This window comes from Ovis aries, chromosome 1 (genome assembly GCF_016772045.2).
Source record: "Ovis aries strain OAR_USU_Benz2616 breed Rambouillet chromosome 1, ARS-UI_Ramb_v3.0, whole genome shotgun sequence".
In the NCBI taxonomy this organism is placed as follows: Eukaryota; Metazoa; Chordata; class Mammalia; order Artiodactyla; family Bovidae; genus Ovis; species Ovis aries.
In genome coordinates, this window is record NC_056054.1 from 26,157,830 (window position 1) to 26,178,783 (window position 20,954).

A 20,954-nucleotide genomic window follows, 5' to 3' on the forward strand; every position below is an offset into this window, starting at 1 on the left:
TCTTGCTTCTTGAACTGCCTAGGTGGTGTCTTTCCTATCTAATTTCTCTTCTCTTAAAAACTTTCAATTATTCTTAAAAGTTGTCAGCATCCATACTTATAATAAATTGTTTAGAATAGTTAGATGTTATTTGTGATTTTTTTCATGAGTACTCTGATTTATAATCTGCAAGAACTTCTTTGATTGCTTTTTATGTTTAAATCCTAACAGGTTGACACTTTTCAGAATTCCTTAATTTACGAAAATTTTATTGAGCACTTGCTACAAACCAAGCAGTAGCCTGGGGGATATAGTGGAGGATAAAAAGAGTCTTGTCCTGTCAGAGTCTATTCTGGTCATATTTTAGACCTTTTTGATTGATTTCTGACAACAGGGTAATCAGGGTAATTTTGTATTGCACTTTTAACAGCCTTAGTAAAAACAACTTATTTCCTTCTGTTTGATGTTCACTGGCAGCTAAATCAGATATAAAAAAACTGCTTCGGCATATGTAATTTTAAAGGAATAATCACCAAACCAGTTACAGAATCTATTGTTTCCAATTCAGGGTAATTTTCGTTCTATTTTGTTTGCTTGTTTTGTGTGAGAGATAAGCCATTTAGTACTGATTGTCTGTTGGCCTGACTAGTTTATCATTTAACTTCCTGTAGTGGTTTTATTTCAGTTTGTTGTATTTTGCTATACAGAGAGATCAGTTTTGTTAAAGGAATATGTTAGATTTTGTATAAACATTTCATAATCAAATTTCAACAAGTATTATGAATGATTATGAGACTTCTATAGTTATTTGAAAACTTGAACTACTAAAGCATTCAGTTTTAAGAATTCATGTATTTAATGTGAATTTTTCCTCATTATATGTAGAGCAGATTTCCAGGAGACTTTGTTAAACTTCCATTTTTGGTGGACCCTTGAAAATCATGAGAATTTGCTTTCCAAAATTCTGTGAAGCTCAGTGACAGGCAGTCATATGAGGTTGGAAAGGGGAAGAATGTATTTTTTGCATCCCATCCTAGTAAGCAATTCAGAGCTTATTTAAGATCCTGGAATGACTTAACCTATGACTTTTAATTTTCAGAAAGATATTGTCAGTAGCCTGACCAGCGATTAATGTGTGAAAAATAGTGTGGACTTATATAGTAGATATTTTCGTTTTTCATGAGTTTACTTCTTTAGTGTTGACTCATGATCATGGAATTGGCAGGAAGGATGTGGGGAAAAAATTAGGTATTCTGCTTTGTTTTACTGGCCATTTTTCTTCTTAGCGTGTGTGTGCGTGCATGGGGGCTAGTTTATACTTTACCTGTAAATAATGTTATAAATTTGTTATGCTTTATTTTATTTGGCTTGAAAAGATGTATCTGAGCAGCTTTAGTGTTACCAAGTTTACTCTCTCAAGAAATTTTAGGGTTTGATAATTTTAAAATAATAATGCTGATGATTTTGCAAGCTAAAAGTTATAAAATTTTTGAAACATATTTATAACCCGTACAGTTTCTGAATACTTTTTACATAAAGTTTTTGAATTTAAAATACTTTTTAAAAATCAGGCATCATGAATGTATAAAGTAAAAATTAAGAAGTCTTTGTCTCAGATGCGCCTCTTTCTCAATCTCACTTCATAGGTATAACATCTGCTTCTTGTGTGTTTTATTTCAGACCTGTGTGTATGTGAGAATAAAATAACTTTTCAAAAATATAACATCTTATTATTCATGTCTTTGTCTAGAATAAGGTAATCACTCAGCCAGTATTAATTGGCCTGAATTTTGATGTCTATTTTATTTTTATAATTTGCTTTCTACGTTCAGAAACGTAAACTCATATTTCATTAAAAATTTTTTTAAAGTAATTTGCTGCATTCTGAAATCTTGAGGCAATCTGTATGCCTCCCAGACATTTATATCTCTATAGTGCTAGTTACAACCTTTGTAGAGAGGGAGAACATATAATTTATTGTCCCAACTGGAGCACTTGGAGAGTGAAGGAGGCTGCTGATAATTTTGTTCAGTCAACAAGCATAAAAAGAGACTCTTCCAGACAAACTGGGATAGTGGTCACCCTGTTTATAAACTCCAGGTTTTTGTGTGTTCTGTTTCCTTTGGCAATAAGTTTTCATATGACTTTATTGAATAAACTGAGAGAGTCATTTGGAAAGATAAGGTATCAGTGATTTAAATAGAGGAAAATGGTACAAACCCAAACCTTTCTTGTGCAGTTGTTTGAGTAATCAAATCACTTTATGCAATCAATATTAGTATTTTGTTCTGTAAGTCAAAATGTTACACAACAGTGGTGGTATTAGATGAAGAGAGATCATGAAGAGTAAGCAGTTGTGCTAAGAGTCACGATAAAGCTAAGGAATTTTGACAAAGGTGTATGTACCTGATTCCTGTCTGACAAAGCCGCTCTTTTCTGTCCCAAATATATGAGCAATTTAGATTTGTTGTTGTGTTTGTTTTAAGAAAAGTCATTTTCTTTATAAATTAAAAGGTGATTTTATTTTTCAAAGAACTAATATATTTTCAAAATCTTTTTATTTTATGGAAAAGAGTGATTCTTTATATTGTTTGACTCTTTGTTACCAAGGTAATAATTGAGCACAATTTACCTTTTGTGGTTCAGGCATAATACCTGATACTTTTCTGAACATCTCATATGGAATTTTGTTTCTGATCTGTTTTCCAAGACTGTATTTTAGCACTGGTTTTGTCTATTTCTCATACTTTTTAAATTACTATTATCTGTTTTCTTCACAGTTCATCAGCTTATGTTTATTTTCCTCTTTTTCAAGGAATGTTAAATACAGTTTTAAGTTATGCTTGTATCCTTTTCTCGATTATACTTCTCTATTAGAGTTGTATATGTTTTGTGTATGACCTAGTTGTTAATTTATTTTGTTTTTAATCCGTCAAATATTCATTGAGAAACTTTTCTGTATGATAGGCCTAGTTTAGGGTCTGAGAAACAGTGCTGAATCCTGGGTATTTTCAGCTCCACATTATGAAGAAGAAATAGAACATCAATTATTTTGTTACTTTATGTATATTCTTTCATCTCTCCAACAACCTTGAGAGGTTTATTTTTGTGTCCTTCCCTGGTAAGAAAATGGAGGTAGAGAAAGTAACTTAGCCAGATCACGTAGGTAATTAGGGAATTCCAGATTCAGGATTTTAAAACTAGATAAGTCTGACTTTAAAGCTTGTGTTCATTTTGGGTACACGAGGCTCCTGCAGACATTTTTAGATTAAATTTTAGTCTAATATGCTATAAATTCTTTTCAAATATCATTGTGATTTAATAGAAAAATGTAATGGGTTTGAAATCAAAGGACTGGGTTGAAATCTCAATTTAAAAACCCATCTGGATGATTTGGGTAAGCACTTATAAAATAGGGTTAGTATCTATCTATTTTACTATGTTATAGTAATGAAACGAGAAATGACGTACAGTAAAATATCTAGCCGGAAGATCTAGCACTTTGAAAAGACTTACTGTACTGTGCATCCCTGGTGAATCTGTGGGGCTAGTACTGCTTGTTTAAAACTATGGAAAAAGGCTTCACCATTCAGGGCATTCTTGGGGCACTGAGCAGTTGTTGATAAAATAGCTATAACTATCATGTTGATAAAAGAGAACCTAATTTGGAATCTTAGACTATCAGAACATTGACTTAGATGGAAAATGCTGTTCTAAAGTTACATTGGAGGAAAGAATTTAATAATAGGCTCAATTTTATGGATATTTTTGAATTGGAAATCTTTACTCCAAACAAATTGGTATATGAGTATTTTTTAGGGTTAAAAATTCATACTCTCAGAACTTCTCTATACCTCTAAATTCTGTTTTCCTTTAGCTGAAGAGGGTAAACCACAGAAATGGCAGATTATAAATGTTTCCAAATTTTTAATAAACCAAGGAAGTCACCGATTAGTATACCCCACATGAAATCTTGGTCTTACTAATATTTCTGGTTTCTCTAATATACTTTTTTCATTATTAAAGCAACTTTTGAGTAACTTGGTAAAGAAACAAAGTGGTGTCATTTTTCCAAAAACTTAATTTGCTAATTTCTAAGGAACAGAAAAGCCATTAAAAATTTTGGCATAATTTTAAAATTTATTTATTTTTTAACTTGCCACTTGCTACTCATTTACCTATTGATACTTTTCCTCTGTACGGTTACAGATTTTTCTCTTATTATTCCTTTAATTAATTACTCGTGTCACACGCACAGCATAGTAACTTTCTATTCTCTCTTTTCCTTACCTTTTTGGAAGATCAGTACCACACTTGCTTTTTTCCAGTCTTCTGGTATCTCTCCAGTTCTTGAATTTTCAAAAATAATTGTAAGTGATTCAATTGTAAGTATGCCCTATACTTCTTTCATTTGGCTGAAAGCGTATCTGTGGTGCATGTCATCTCAAATTGCTAACTGTGAACATAAACTTTCCAAATACTCATATTTAATCAAAACAACATTTCTGCAAAGTTTTTATTATTTTATTTAAGGACTGTTATGCTGATTTTCCTTTAAAAATCACCTTTTGTCTGGATTTATGCCATTTGTTTTTCATTAGGTGTCTTGTTTTCTTTGGTGTTTTTCCTTTGTTAAATTTTTAAGCTGTTATTCCCTTTTACAGTTCTGCTACTGATCACTTATTTTGTTTTCTTGTTACTCTGAACTTTCCTATGAGACTCACATGGAATAATTTTGGTGTTTCTCGTTTTACAACATATTATATAAGAGAAAGCACTGAGCATAAGGTACTTAGTCCTTTTAAGTTTTTGCTCTGAAATAAGATTTGATATGAAAATAATTACTCATTTGTGAATTTATTTTTACAGTGTCATTCAGTCATAGCCCTTCCTGTTCTGCATTATTCTTCTCAGTTCCTTAAATTACTCATAACTTTCTTATTTCCTGATTCTGACCTCAAGAAGACCTTAAACCACCTTTTCCCACCTTTACCTCCACTATTCATTACTCTTCCTCTATCGGCAGGAATTACTTTAAAAGCTTTTACTCTTTGCCTCAAAAATTGCCTCTTGTATTATTTTACCAAGTGTCTCTTCAAAGCAGCTACATAAGAAGTACAATTCCTGTGTACCTCAGAAAGTATTAAAGCCATCGTTTATAATACTCTTCTTTCTAATGGCATTGAAGTATTCAGTTATGTATATGTATAAAGTACAATGTTTAATGTCCCTATTAGAGTTATTAATAGAAATTTAATTTAGTTTTCCTGACGTGTTAGAAGTACCTTCTGAGTAAAGTGATAATGTTCAACATAAATATTAGAAAGATAGTAGGGAGGTACTTACATACAGTTTTGAGGCAGTTTAATATTCTTCTGTCATTTTAGATATTATTTTTGGAATTCCCCTTAAATTGGGCCAGATGTCTGCCTTTTTATATATGTATTTTTAATCTGGACATGTAGATCTTGGTTGATAGAGAATTATGTGTTACTGTTAACTTTATACATGTACTTTAGCTTTCTTTAATTAGCAAGTTACTCTTGAAGACTAGGGACTTTTTTTATTTTTTAACCACATTTGCCACATAAGTGGGTTTTTTTTCTTTACATAGATTATTTTATGGTTAGATTTAGGTATAATTTCTATTGAGTTTCTTCTAGTTTAGCTTATTTTATATTACAAACCATTTTGTCTCTATTTCTGTATAATAGTTTTATTTTAAACTTTAAATGAATTCATACAGAAATCATCTTTAGAACTATAGCTCATCAATGTGGTAAATTAAGGAACAACCACCTCTTTTGGTCCTGACTGCCAAAAATGCAGTATAACCACTTACTACTGAAGGAAAAAAGAGAAGGAAAGAAAGACAAGAAAGGACTGAGGGAGTAGAAGGAGAAAGAAAATGCAAGGCAGGGGAGATGTAGGAAGCTGTGTGTGGAGAAGACTGGCATCATGGCATCAGCATTGCCGGAAGCTGCCATCAGTGCAACCACGATTGCTCAGCAGTGAGCTAGCCTGGAGTTGGGGGGTGGAGCAGCACAGTGCTGAATGAACGGTAGTTTCTGCCCTAGTGGAGTTTATAATCCTTCAGGGAAATCAGTCAAGTAAATATTTAGATATGATAAAATGTGATAAGTGTTAGATTAAAAGGCAAGTACAGAGTCTGTTTAAGTCCCAACCTTCTTGTTCCCAAGAGCTAAGATGTCACTGTAGGAAGTATGAAGTCATAGAGTTTTAAATGGTCTGCCTGTTCTGAGTTCTATTCAAAAGAAGACAGACCACTCTCGACATGGTAAAGGACTATATTCTATTTTTATGACCTTTTTAAAAACATAAGTCCATTAAAAAGGATATGAATAAGTGTAATACCTTATATTTTAAATGTTGAATGAAAAGAGGAATAAAGGGATTTTATGAAATCATTTATGTTAGAAGGTAATAAGTTACTTTTCTCTTAAGATACTCAGACTAGACGACTTTTAAGAACATTATAAAAGTAACTGCTGTTGAGTGGGAGGTCAGACTACATGGCTTTAATTCTATGTCCTGAATCACAGTATGTAGTGAAAACATATATTTTCCTCTAGCACATTATTCTTAAAAGATTTGAGAAAACAGCTTAATTACTAGCAATTGCTTGTCCACATTATTAAATCAATGTGTACATGTTATTTTATTGATTGCAGATGGGAAACTATGTAGATTTTATTTTAAGGTATACCAAAGATTTATGAATTTACTGTGCAAGAGCGTTTAGGCCAGTTCTGGGATTTTAAACTAATAACTGTTGTTACACACTTCCCATTATACAGTACATAGAGAAAAGTGGATTGTTGAGTAGATCTTTGACTCGGATATTACAATGTTGGGGGTTTTAAGGGTAAAGGAATGTTGTGGAAGACTGTCTAGGGAGAGGCAGGTCTGAGAAAAGAGCCACAGTGAGGTTCGCGTGATTATATTAATAGTAAAATCAGAGAGTTGTTTTTAAGACTTAATTTAGGTAGCTTTCAGATCATAGTAATTTAAATCTGAGTTTTTCCATTTATTTATTGTGGGATTTTTAATCAAATAGTGATTTGTCTAGAAGATTATGTTAATTAGATTTTTAAATATTTAGCAAGAATAATGTATTTAACTGATTTTAATGAGGTTCTGTAGTTAAGTTATTGATAGTTATATTGCTTTTGAAACAAGAAGTAAGCCAAGCAGTCCTTCCTATTTTCCTGTGGTGTAGTTACATTGAAAGGAATCACTCTCTATTTTCTCAGTACAATACTGTAGTATCTCTGGAATGTGACGGATTTATCCTTTCTTTCCCACATCTTTTATTATCATATTCTACATAGGAAGGAAGTGTTTCTTAAACAGTGTCTTTGGGGTTATCTTTAAAAATTAAGGTGTTTACAATTTTATAAATATACCTGGATTTTACATACATTGCTTATTATTTTTCTTTCTTAAACTCTGTTTTTACATGACATCTCTTATTTTCAGTACTCATTTCAAATAGTTGCTTAGTGTGTATGTAAAAAAAGGTAGTTTTTGTTGCCTTTGAATTTGAAAAAGAAAATGAATTACAAGATCAGTTGTTTTTCCCATGATCTTAATAAGAGTTAGGTTTTTAATGCTTTGTTTACGAATTTAAATTTTAGTTTGGGAAGAACAGGAGTAGTAACAGTAGTTATTGATAGTAATTATAGTCTTTAGTAGATGTCATGGCTGCCACATTAATAATAGGAGGAGGAGGAGCCTATATTTGGCAGGTAAGAAAATAGCTTAGAGAAACACAGTATCTTGTTAGTGGCTGAGCTGTAACTAGAAACCAGGTTTGCCAACCCATTGTTGTTTCCATAATGCTATACTGTGTCAATCTGATGTTTGAGATCATGGCGGAGAAAATGCTTTGCTAATGACAGTGTTAGGCAATGATGCGATGAGGTGTTGGGTTAATATAAAATGAACTCTGGCCTCAACTGACTAAAATTGAGAATGTGAAATGATAAGCAGTTTTTTGGCAAAAGGGAGGGGAACAAAAAACAATTGAAGGTCAAGTATGTTATATTGGAGCACTGTGTCTCAGCCTTTTAGTGCAGAGTTTTGTGGTTGGGTTGGGATTATGACTTTATTGGTTCCTGACCCTTATTTCCCTGTTTAACTGCATGACTTCTAGTCATGCAAATATGGCAAGATGATAGCCTTTTTTGATCTCAGACTGTTTTGTCTTTTACAACCAAGATTAATGTATTTTTTAGTCAAAGATGATTAACTCAAAACTTTCTTTTGAGTAGAATTAAAGCGTAGGAATCTTACACTCTTGGAGCTTAAAATTTTTAGTGTACAAAAAGTAGGACATGCACATTCTGGATTGTAAAACTGAGAAATAAGTGGGCCTTCTAAATAAATAAACATTTAAACTATGTCTCGAGTGTAGTGTTCATGCCAAGGGAGAAAATGAGTAGGGAACAGAAGACAGAAGTGTTGTCACTTTCACTTAGGGAGGGCCCTCTTAGAAGAGGTGAGAATTTTGAGTTTTCCTTCTTTTTTTAAATAAGGGAGGAGGAGGAGGAAAACATCTGATCTAATGGGGGTAATTTAGGGAACAGGAGAACAATGAGAATATAAAGTTGAGATTAGGGGACTAGAGGATTGAACTGAACAAAAAATAGGGGGGAAATAGGATAATCTAGGTTGTTTTGTGCATGTTCCTTTAGCTAAATTATTGTTGCTCTGGAACCCAGTATGGGGCTTTTGGGAGAGAAGAAAATTATTCTGAAAAAGCAGGATAAATCCTAATTTGAACAGCAGCACATATAATTGATGAGAAAGGAATAGTGCTAGAAGTTCATGAAGGAGATTGATGTACCAACTATTCTTGGAGAATTTAGATAATTTAAATAGACCTATTATTTATGTAAAAGACTATTTTTAATTTAGAAAAGTAAAGTGTCACGTATGAAGGATGATCTTTTGTACTATTAGACATTGCTGGAATTTATTGCAATTTTTTTTTCCCCTCTAGGGTTTGGATTCAGGATTTGTTCCTAGTGTCCAGGACTTTGATAAGAAACTTACAGAGGCTGATGCATACCTACAAATCTTGATAGAACAGTTGAAGGTATGGTATTCGATTATATATTGAATTGATATAAAGTAGTAAATGTTCCAGAGCTTGATTTTGAGTAAAACAGTTACTTAATGTTACCGACTCCATGGACATGAGTTTGAGCAAGTTCCAGGACTTGGTGATGGACAGGGAAACCTGGTGTTCATGGGGTCGCACAGAGTCGGACATGACCGAGTAACTGAACTGAATGTTACTTGACAATGCTTACTAATCCTTCAGTAATTTTAAAAACTAACCTAAACATAATTAGAAGGAAATAAAACAATGTTAGTTTCATATTTTGTTTAAAAGTTCTCTGAAACTGGTAAATTTTAAGTGGTTTAGTTTCTAAGGCATTTTTTTATTTGGGTGAGTTAGGATTTTGGAAGAGTTTATTTCTTTACATCCTTTATCATAACTAAAATTGTCTCCTTCAATTTCCACTTTAAAATAAATTACTAGCAAAGGTCCTGGAAAGGAAAAGAAATGTTGATAAACTTGAAAGGCAAGGCAGAAAAAAACAGGTTCAAACTGACATTTTAATTTCTTAAAGTCATATATTTTCTTCTGCTTTGTAATGCTACCAGAGTAATTGATCTTGACTGTTTAAGATAGTTCAGCAGAATTTGACTTGATAATAATACCTTGGAAAAATACATGTTATCTTGTATTTTAAGAAACATTATACTTTTAATCCATGTATAAATCATCCCTGGAAGAAATATGGTTGTTTTTCTTGGTTGAGTAAACATATACAATGTAGTAAAGCAGCTTGATACTATAATCTTCTCTTTTTTTAATCCTGTAGCTTTTTGATGACAAACTTCAAAACTGCAAAGATGATGAACAGAGAAAGGTAACTTCCATAATCATGATTTTGACTTAAAAAATTTTTAAACAAGGAGCCTTTTGGAGAAGTAATAGAAGGACCTCAGTGTTTTGGCTACTTTACTGTTGACCTCTTACAATGTGCCATATAGGTTTTAAGGGGAGTTTTTTGGTGCATTTCTGGTGTGGTTTCATAATTGAACAAAAGAATAACTGAAATTTTTATTATGATACCCTTTTTGTAAGTACCACCTTCCTAGGAATAAGTTCTTTCTGTTGAGGGATCATATGTTGAAGGTAGAAATTTATTAGATTTACATGTGGTCACTTCAGATATTAATAAGGCAACTGGTAAAATTTTCAAAATAAACCAGAAGCCACAGATGAGGACACAAAATGAATGTTGCTTTAATGATAGTTCCTCCCTTTGGGTTTCTGACAACCACTTTGTAGTTTGAATATTATTTTCTTTTTTCACTTAATGTTTTCTTTTTCCTTGACTAGATTTCCTGTTGCACCATCATTTATGTTTTTGCATTTCAGTTAACCATAGCCTTGCATTTGGCTCTTTTATACTTGGTAATAGTAGTGAGTCATGTTTAGCTCACCTTCTTAGTTTTGGAATTTAGTTTCATGTCATTTTTAAGCAGCTTTGCAAAGTTTAAAGTGATTCTAAAATAAGCATTTTAAAATCACATAATGTATCCTATAGAAAAGACAAAACTTGCATTCAAGTAAGGAGTAAGAATGTTTTATATTATTCTTACAAATCTTGAATTGACTCACATGAATTTTATTTGAGGATGTAGTCCATAAAGTGTCTGAATTTTTTATTTAAATGTTTGATTTAAATTAAGAAGTACAACTAAAAGCACTCTGCAACCTGCCTGAACTCACTTAGATAATGAGTACATTTTTAGTAAAATTCTTTAAATGACTAACCAGTTAAAAAAACAGCAATGATATCTCCTTGTGTTTCTGACAGTTTATTTAAACTTACCTTTTGCAGAAAATTGAAACCCTCAAAGAGACAACAAATGTAAGTTATGTTTGATTAACTCTGGCTTTGCATTAGAAAGTGCTTTAAAATGTTTCTGTTTTAAGCTGCTACTATTAATAGCAATTGAGATTTTAATTTTTATGAATTTTTACAAGAGTTTAAGAATTGTGTTATTTTCTAAAGGAATTTAAATGAATAGAATAATCCCTTTAGTTGAATTGACTTCAGATGCCATTTTATGTTTCTGGTCTTATCTTTTTGAGATCCTTGGATAAAAGGTGTTCAGTTCAGGTCAGTCACTCAGTCGTGTCCGACTCTTTGCGACCCCATGAATTGCAGCACGCCAGGCCTCCCTGTCCATCACCAACTCCCAGAGTTCACTCAGACTCACGTCCATCGAGTCCGTGATGCCATCCAGCCATCACATCCTCTGTCGGCCCCTTCTCCTCCTGCCCCCAATCCCTCCCAGCATCAGAGTCTTTTCCAATGAGTCAGCTCTTCACATGAGGTGGCCAAAGTACTGGAGTTTCAGCTTCAGCATCATTCCCTCCAAAGAAATCCCAGGGCTGATCTCCTGCAGCATGGACTGGTTGGATCTCCTTGCAGTCCAAGGGACTCTCAAGAGTCTTCTCCAACACCACACACAATGTATATTTGAGTTTTCTGATATACTGGCCTTCTGACGTTATGTACTAGACTGCTAATAAAACTTCTATTTTGATAAAAGCATTTTAGATACAAAAATAGTAGTATTGTAGGTTCACCAATATTTTGATAGGATCCTTTATTCTCTATAATTCCATGAAACTCTTGAATAGACATTTTGAGAATTTACATTGAGATAGCCTGCTGTTAATCTAAGAATTTGGAAATTAATCAGATTCATATCCCGTTGTTAGAAACGTTAAAAACCCTTTAGATGTTATTCAGAATCTTCTGGTCCATAGTCAGATGCATTATCCATTACGCCACCAGTCCCATACTTAGATGTTATTCAGTGTAAATTAACAATTTTTTGGCATTCCCAAATGATTCATAGAATTGCTAATAATTTCATTTGACACTGTCAGCATATTCCCTGGTGTCTCAGACAGTGAAGAATCTGCCTGCAATACAGGAGACCTGTGTTGGATCCCTGAGTCTGTCCAGAAGATCCCCTGGAGAAGGAAACAGCAACCCACTCCAGTATTCTTCCCTAGAGAATCCCATGGCTAAAGGGTCGCAAAGAGTTAGACAGGGACACACACACACACATATATTAGAACCCACTCGAAATCCAGAGAGGGTATTTCTTATGTAGAGAAGACTTAAAGTCCTGTGTATTTGAACTGATTTTTATATTTTAAGCTTTAACATTACATGGCCATTTTATTGGGGGCAAGATCCTAAAATCAGTATTTTGTTTTTGTAGAGCATGGTAGAATCAATTAAACACTGCATTGTGTTGCTACAGATCGCTAAAGTAAGTAAATTTTATTTTTGATTATTTTCATTTAATGGGATTTAAATGTAATGGCATTTTTCTCTAGTAACCAAAATACTCAGTTTTGAAATATAGTACGTTTCTAAAGTAAATTTAAGTTCTATTTTGGGGTTCCTGTTACTGTTGAAAAACTATTGTGTTTGGATGTTACTTGCTAACCTGTGCCTGTTTTTGATGAAGTCATTTGTGATGGTGGCTGGGAAGGAAGGGAGCACATTTGAATGACTCACCCTTTCCATTATCACTGCTTGAAACACAGACATATTTTGCAAAATCTTTCACAAAAAAGATTTTCTTAGGAAGAAAGGAATTGAATTTTAGCAGAGTTATTTTGTTCATCCATAATGAAGAGTATAATGGAGATAAAATTGTTTTTTTACGCATTTTTTTCTAGTACTGAATTACATTAATAAACTGCTATTCTTTATTCATAGAGTAAATATTTTTGGCTATTGTGATTGGTTAACAAGTTCATGGATATTGCCTGCTTTTCTAAAAAAATTTGGTGTATTCAACCTAAAAATGTACTTGATTGCATATTTTGAGAAATAAAAATTTTAGTATTTGAAAATAAGTATTAAAAAATACACTCTTTTTTTTTACCATTGACTGCACCTCTGTATTTCTAGCCAGTGGCTAAAAGCAGGTGGGCAGTAAATTCAGCAACCAGGTTTGGAAATGTTTAATTATTTGGTCTATTTTACGTATTCAGTTGTATATACTTGTTTGCCTAATAACACTATTTTCCTAGCATTGTTAATGACACAATAGTATAGAAAAATGCATTTCTGCTTAGATGGTATGGCTACTAAGCTTGTAAGTGTAGGGGTGAGGGGAAGTATTTTCTTTTGAGGCTATTAAAGTGTCAAAACTTAAGGACTCGTGTTCATTTTCTAGGTATTTTTGATGACTATGCCTGATTTTCTATATATGTTTCTAAATTTCCCATCTGTTTTTGTTGATCAGAATGTATTCTAAAGGGAAAATAGGGTTGGAGGCATAAGGGGGGTAAGGTTTTTATTTTGTGTTTTCTTTATTGTGAAATTACATGCGTGGATTAGGGCACCTACAATTACCCAAAAGCTTATATACAGATAACCAGTAAAAAACGTTAAGCTCAGTGTGAGTAGATAGGTATTTTAGGGAATGTCTTCTCTAGAAAATTGAGGGAGAACTGATAGTGTTTAGACTATTGGATCATCTCTGCAAATCATGGAATTCTCCAGGCAAGAATACTGGAGTAGGTTGCCATTCCCTTCTCCAGGGTATCTTCCTGACCCAGGGATCAAACCTGGGTCTTCTTCATTGCCGGCAGATTCTTTACAGTCTGAGTCACCAGGGAAGCCCATTCAGTACTTTATGTAAAACAGAGCAGCCAGCCTAGCCTCTTTCAGTAGTTCACCATTTAGCTACCCAAGAACAACATTTTTGATGCTCTATCTTTTGAATAAGTTACAATTCAAATTAGAAAAACTTTAGTCTAGAAATTTGTACAATTAAGTCAGTACTTGCTACCTGTTTGTTTTAGCCCAGCTTAATGGACCTGTATTTCAGTTTAGAATCGATAACATGGATCAAGTAAATGGAGTTTGGCTTTTTAATTTTTCCCAGAAAGAATTTCACTGTTCAAGCTTTTTATGTACAGATATATCCCTCAAATTATTTATGTACTCTATGTGAACTCTGTATTTTTAAACAATTTAAGTGTAAGTCAGGCCATGTCGCTTGCCTGCTCAAATCTTCTTAATGGTTTCCCACTTCCCTGGAATGGAATCTAAATGACTTACCATAACTTAATGGCGTACCAGTCCATTCTGAAGATCAGTCCTGGGATTTCTTTGGAGGGAATGATGCTAAAGCTGAAACTCTAGTACTTTGGCCACCTCATGGGAAGAGTTGACTCATTGGAAAAGACTCTGATGCTGGGAGGGATAGGGGGCAGGAAGAGAAAGGGACAACAGAGGATGAGATGGCTGGATGGCATCACTGACTCGATGGACGTGAGTCTCAGTGAACTCCAGAAGTTGGTGATGGACAGGGAGGCCTGGCGTGCTGCAATTCATGGGGTCGCAAAGAGTCGGACATGACTGAGTGACTGAACTGAACTGAATGGCGTTTGAGCCATCACTACTCCCTCACTTTATCTTGCTTGATTACACTGTTCTAACAACATTGGCCTGTTTTCTTTTTCTCAGGCCAAGCATTTTCTGCTTCAGGGATTTGTATTTGCTTTCCCCTCTGCCTAGAAGGCATTTCTTCCAGACTTTGGGATTTACTCCCTTACTTTTTTTCAAATTTCCACCCTCATGAACTCTCTTTGGAGAGACCTTACTGACCACTCTATCTAAAATAATCTTACCCTCCCATTAGTTTCCTTTTTCTTCTTGGCCTTGCATCATTAGCCATATTTACATGGTATCTTGTTTATTGTCCGTCTACACCTGACTATAATCTTGAATACTTTGTCTTATCTACTACTTGTATTAGAATGCTTGCACTGCCATAACAAAAACACCACAGACTGGGTGACTTCAACAGCAGAAATATATTTTCTTCAGTTTTGAAGGCTAGAAGTCCAAGATCAAGGTTCCTATGGATATAGTTTCTGGCGAGGACTCTTCCTGGTTTGTAGGCAGCCACCCTCTCACTGTGTCCTTACATGACCTTCCCTTGGTGTGTACACACTGAAAGTGAGCATGAATGAGAACGCTCATGTCTCTTCTTAAGAGGACACTTAATGGATTGGGGCCCCATCCTTAAGACCTTATTTAACGTTAATTTACTTCCCTTACTCCAAATACAGCCCCACTGGGGTTAGGGCTTCATTGTTTGAATTAGGAGATGATGCATAGGCATTTACTCCATAACAGCGATGTATCCTCAGTGTCTAGAACATTGCCTGCCACGTAGCAGGGTAGTTGAGAATTTTGAATGCATTTTTTTAAAATACATAATTTGTAATAGCTCATGGTTTAGTATTTCCACTATATGTATGATTTTTTAGTTAGCCATGTGACTCATCCTTGTAAATTAATTTTGGCTAATCAGTCAATCTATGATTAAGATACTAGTTTTTAACTAATAATGAGAGGCAGCATTACATTATATTTAAGAGCATGGACTTCAGAGCCAGACTGTCTGAGTTTGCATCTTTGCTCCACCATTTGAGCAAGTATATTTACCCTCTTTGCTTTGTTTTTCTCCTATATAAAATGGGATAATAATAGTATCTGTACTGTTACTGGTAGTGTGAAACTTAAATGAATTAGTGTTTGTAGTGCTCTTAGTGCCATTGCCTTCTCTGGTACCAAGCATTAATTAGTCCTAAATAATTGGTAAGTTTGAAAAAAAAAAAAAACCTCTCTAGGAGGGCATAAATTTTAAAGCCACCAAATGGCATGTTGGTATAATTTTGAGAACTGATGAGAATATAAATTGTTATAGTTACTTTGGGGGATTATTCTGCCCTGGTGGGTTAATAAAATTTTGGAATCAGCTACTCTGGAAAGATAGCTGGGAAAGATACTTTCATCTGAGACTCCAAATAGACATGGCCAAAAAAAGAATATAGATAATTTGATACCTTCCTTGTTTGGGGTTGAATTAGTATGCAGAGGTTGGGTTTTAATCTTCTTCCAGTTTTCTGAGTCTTTCCTTTTAATTCTCATCCCCTAAAGCGTCCCACCTGCCTGAATGATTAGTGCATTGATTCCCAAACTTTGCTGCATGTTAGAACCACCAGGGGGGCCTTTAACATTTCTGATGCATGATTCCTATTCCCAGACATTCTTGTAGTTGCTGTGGTGTGTCAATCTAGGCACTGGATTTTGCAGCTCCCAGCTTGATTCTAATGTGTAGCAAAGTTTGGGCATTCCTTGATTATTGGAATTTTCAGGTAAGTTGTGTTAGCTTATATAACTTAATTCTTCCTTTGAACCATAGGTAGAGACAGCAGTGTTCCATTCATGGGGAACTGCAGAGGAAGTAAGGAGTGAGGGGAGGGAGCAGCGTGAAGATAATCTGGGAGACCCCTAGAGCAGAGGGCTTGACCAGTTCATCAAGATTAGGTGATATGACCAGAAGTCACAACTCACACAAGCAAGGGAAATTAATAATGTATTTTATTTAACTCATTATATCCAAAATAATATCATTTCAACATGTAATCAATATAAAAATTCATTCACTAATGAAATATTTCATTTACCCTCCCGTCCTCCCTTGGCACTAAGTCATTACTATCCTGGGTATGTTTTATACTTTGAACTAGCCACATTCAGCTGCTGAATAGCTACATGTGACTAGTGGCTTCCAGACTGGACTTCACAACTCTAGATTATAATTTTAGAACTGAGTTGTCTGACCGTGTCATGTGCTGTGTGCTCAGTGATGTCTGATGCTGCGACCTCGTGGACTGTAGCCTGCCAGGCTCCTCTGTCCATGGAATTTTCCAGACAAGAATACTGGAGTGGGTTGCCATTTCGTCCTCTAGGGGATCTTCCCAACCCAGGGATCAAACCCACGTCTCTTGCATCTCCTGCATTGGCAGACATCCTTTACCACTGTGCCACCTAGATACTTTTAAAGTAGACATATCTTTAAGTTATCCTTGGATCCCAGATTCTTTCCTTAGAATATTTTTCTGTGTAGACTTTTTCTTCACATCTCAGCATTCATTAATTTATCAGACTTTTTTTTAATGAGATTTTCTTGTTGTTCAGTCGCTCAGTCGTGTCCGACTCTTTGCGACCCCATGGACTGCAATACATCAGGCTTTCCTATCCTTCTGCGTCTCCCTGAGTTTGCTCAACCCATGTCCATTGAGTTGGTGATGCCATCCAACCATATTCTGTCGTCCACTTCTCCTCCTGCCCTCAGTCTTTCCCAGCATCAGGGTCTTTTCCAGTGAGTCAGTTCTTCGCATCAGGTGGCCAAAGTATTGGAGTTTCAGCTTCAGCATCAGTCCTTCCAATGAACACCCAGGACTGATCTCCTTTAGGATGGACTGGTTGGATCTCCTTGCGGTGCAAGAAACTCTCGAGTCTTCTCCAACACCACAGTTCAAAAGCATGAATTCTTCGGCACTCAGCCTTCTTTATGGTCCGACTCTCACATGCATCATAAAATTCACTCATTTAAAGTTTATGCTTTAATGTTTTTTGGTATGTTTACAAAGTTTTACAGCTATCACTATAATCTAATTTTAGTCCATCTTTATCACCGCCCCCCAACAAAGAAACACCAGACCTATGAAGAGTTCAATCCCTATACCTCTTTCCCTCACTCACCCTTGCTCCTGCCTCTCCTTTAATTCCTGGCAACTACTAATCTATTTTCTGTCTTAAACTTGCCTATGGGGCTTCCCAAGTGGTACAGTGGTAAAGAATGCACCTGCCAATTCAGGAGAGGTAGGTTCGACCTCCTGGTTGGGAACATCTCCTGCAGTAGGATATAGCAACCCATTCCATTACTTTTGCCTAGAAAATTCCATGGACAGAGGAGCCTGGCAGGCTACCATCCATCGGGTCACAGAGTCAAACATGACTTGAGTACACATGCCACAGCACAGACTTGCCTATTCTGGACCTTTTATATATTTAGGATCATATACTATCTGGTATTTTGTGACAGGCTTCTTTCACTTAGTATAATGTTTTCAAGGTTGATCTATGTTGTAGCATGAATCAGGACCGAATTCCTTTTTATTGTTGAATAATATTCTTTTGAATGATATACTGCATTTTATTTATGATATACAACAGTTGGCTTGTTTTCAGTTTTTGACAATTATCAATAATGCCTCTCTGAACATTTGTGTATGATGTTTTTGTGTGGATGCTTATTTTCATTTCTATTAAGTACATACCTAGGAGTGGAGTTACTGGCTTAGGGTAACTCTCTGTTTAACTTTTTGAGAAAATGCTAGACTACTTTTCAAAACAGCCACACCAGTTTATATTCTATTCATAATGCAAAAAGGTTCTGTTTGCTCCACGTCCTCACCACCATTTGTGATTGTCTTTTTGATTGTAGCCGTTCTAGTGGTGTCTCACAGTGATTTTCATTTGCACTTCTGGAAAAGTGTTCACATTCTTTGTACATTTTTTTAGATGGATATTTTAATCTTACTATTTAGTTGTAAGGGTGATTTTATGTCTTCTGGATACAACTTATCAGATATATGACTTAAGAAATTTTTCTTCAAGTCTGTGGGTTGTCCTTTTACTTTCTTTATAGTGTCCTGAGAAGCATGCAAATTTTAAGTTTGATGAAATCCAATTTATCAGTCTTCTGTTGCTTTTGGCTTTGATGATTTTTCTGAGAAATCATTGCCTAAGCCTCAGTTACAAAGATTTATTCCTGTTTTCTTTTGAGTCTTATAGTTTTAGCTCTTACATTTTAAGTCAATGTATAATCTACTTTGAGTTAATCTTTGTGGTGCGAGGTATGGATCCAAGTTCTTTTTTTTTTTTTTTTAATGTGGATATCCAGTTGTCCTAGTCCCATTTGTTGAATGTCATCAAACTGAATTGAAAATTTTCTTTCATCTCCATAGCATATTTATTTTTTATTTTATGGAATAAGCACATGTATAGGCTCATAATTAAGAGAGCTTTCATTAGACTCCATTTCCTTATTAGAAAGATGGGAATATATTTCATGGATTTTGTTGGTAGGCATGGTTTTAAAATACTGGAGTCTATAATTATGGTCAAAAGTCTTCCCAAATTATGTTGTGCTGGTGTTTTTGTTATGACCATATTTCCAGATCTCAGTCATGTTGGTTTGTTTAAAGAAGAGAATATCCATTGTACTAAGGAATGAGGGATGTAAAATCTGATAAACATATTTATAATCTAAGTGGGAAATAGCATTAGATCCTTTCTTTGTTTAATTAACATAATTCACATTGATTTCAATTGAATCTCTGGTTCAGTAGTACTTGAAATTGAGCTTTAGCTGACCCTGATAAAAGGCAACTTGTGGTTTACATACAAAACAAGAACAATAAAATTTTTAAAAAGAAAGGTAGGGTGGGGGTGGGAATGAGTGTTGTAAACCCTTTAAAATAATAGAACAAAATTCCTTAAGTTCATGATGGGAATGGATTGGTAGTAAGGCGTTTAATAGTCTGTAGGTTCATCTAGATTTGACTCTGCCTTGAAAGATAAAGCACAACGGTAACAAAAATAGTAAACCCTGCCTTAAAATACCCTGTATATAGCATTTATTATTGAGAACACTTTGAGGGAAAAATTGTCAGATATTTAAGTTTATTTTTTTCTTCCAGTTTTATTGAGATACAGGAGACTGTACTGTTTAAGTTATGGGTGTGATTGACTTTACTATTAATACATCATAAAAGTTTATCACAGTCTGTTTAGTGAGCATCCATTATGTCATTTAGATACAAAATCAAAGAAATAGAAAAAAAATTTTGTGTGATAAGAACTCTTAAGGTTACTTTCTTAGCCACTTTCATATATAACATACAGCAGTGTTAGTTATATGTAGCATGTTGTACATTACATTCCTAGTACTTATTTATCTTAAAACTGGATATTTCAGTTTATTTAAGTTACACCAGAAGTAAAAGTGGTGGTTTTCTTAGATAATATGATGTACTATATCAATAATGTGTTGCTATATAACAAACCTGTGTAATCTGCCTTAAAATAGCAGTCATTTATTTTGCTCACAAATCTGGGATAATTTGGCTAGGCCTCATGACTTGTTTCTGTTTCACGCGGTACCTGTTGTTCCCTAATTGTAGGGATAGGGGGAGGTACCAAAGGATGCCCTTTCAAGATGACTCACTCACGTGCTTGGGAAATTGAGCTGCAGCCGAGGTTCTCCTCCACATAGTTCTTTTTTGGCCTTTCTCACGGTGTGGTAATTGGGTTCTAAGAAAACAAGGCATTTCTGTGACCTGGTCTCAGAAGTCGTAGTCACTTCTTTTATGTTTATTGGTAGAGACAATTACAAAGTTTTGAGGATGGGGCCATGAACTCTACCTCTTGTTGGGGCCATTTTTGGAAATTTTAATCTACCCCGTGTTTCTTTCCACTTTATTGCCGCTTACATGTATTTCGGAGAAAATTCTTTAGAAAAAATCAATTTAATGTTTAGAAGTTAGTAGAAAACTAAAAGTAAAATAAAATATCATCTGAGCAAGAAACTTTAAAATTTTCCTTTCTCTATAGTTCTCAAGATTTTATTTTCAACTGCCTCTATTAAGAATTACTGAAACTTTGGATATTGTAAATATATATCTAATTTACTTGTGCAAATCCCAGCATGAATTATGTACTTATCAACATGCTTTTATTCTCAAGGATATGCAAAGAAAGTATGCATTGTGTTGGCAGGTTATAAGGTCACCCCTGGCTTTGGCGATGGGCTTGGAGGGCACAGCATGTAGCTGTCCTCACAGATACGGTTTATTACAGCAGAGGAGCCAAAGCAAAATCAGCAAAGGAAGAAGGCACATGGGGCCAAATTCAGAGGAAACTAGGCCCAGACTTCCAGAGTCTTCTCCCAGTGCGATCCTACAA

The 20,954-nt window shown here is 34.6% G+C and overlaps 1 protein-coding gene across 12 annotated transcripts in view; it reads left to right on the top strand.

Moving 5' to 3' along the window:
• Positions 1 to 20,954, top strand: part of OSBPL9 (oxysterol binding protein like 9) — a 270,472-nt gene that overhangs the window by 219,524 nt on the left and 29,994 nt on the right. For 7 of the 12 annotated variants that reach the window (XM_012139353.3, XM_060408985.1, XM_004001966.4 and 4 more), the window contains 4 exons: positions 9,005 to 9,100; positions 9,897 to 9,944; positions 10,926 to 10,955; positions 12,328 to 12,378. In XM_012139353.3, coding sequence (XP_011994743.1) covers positions 9,005 to 9,100; positions 9,897 to 9,944; positions 10,926 to 10,955; positions 12,328 to 12,378 — 225 coding nt within the window. Of the gene's footprint in view, positions 1 to 4,280; positions 4,350 to 9,004; positions 9,101 to 9,896; positions 9,945 to 10,925; positions 10,956 to 12,327; positions 12,379 to 20,954 lie in introns of all 12 variants that reach the window. The other 5 variants (XM_042247965.1, XM_012139203.3, XM_042247962.1 and 2 more) reach the window with 1 other exon arrangement.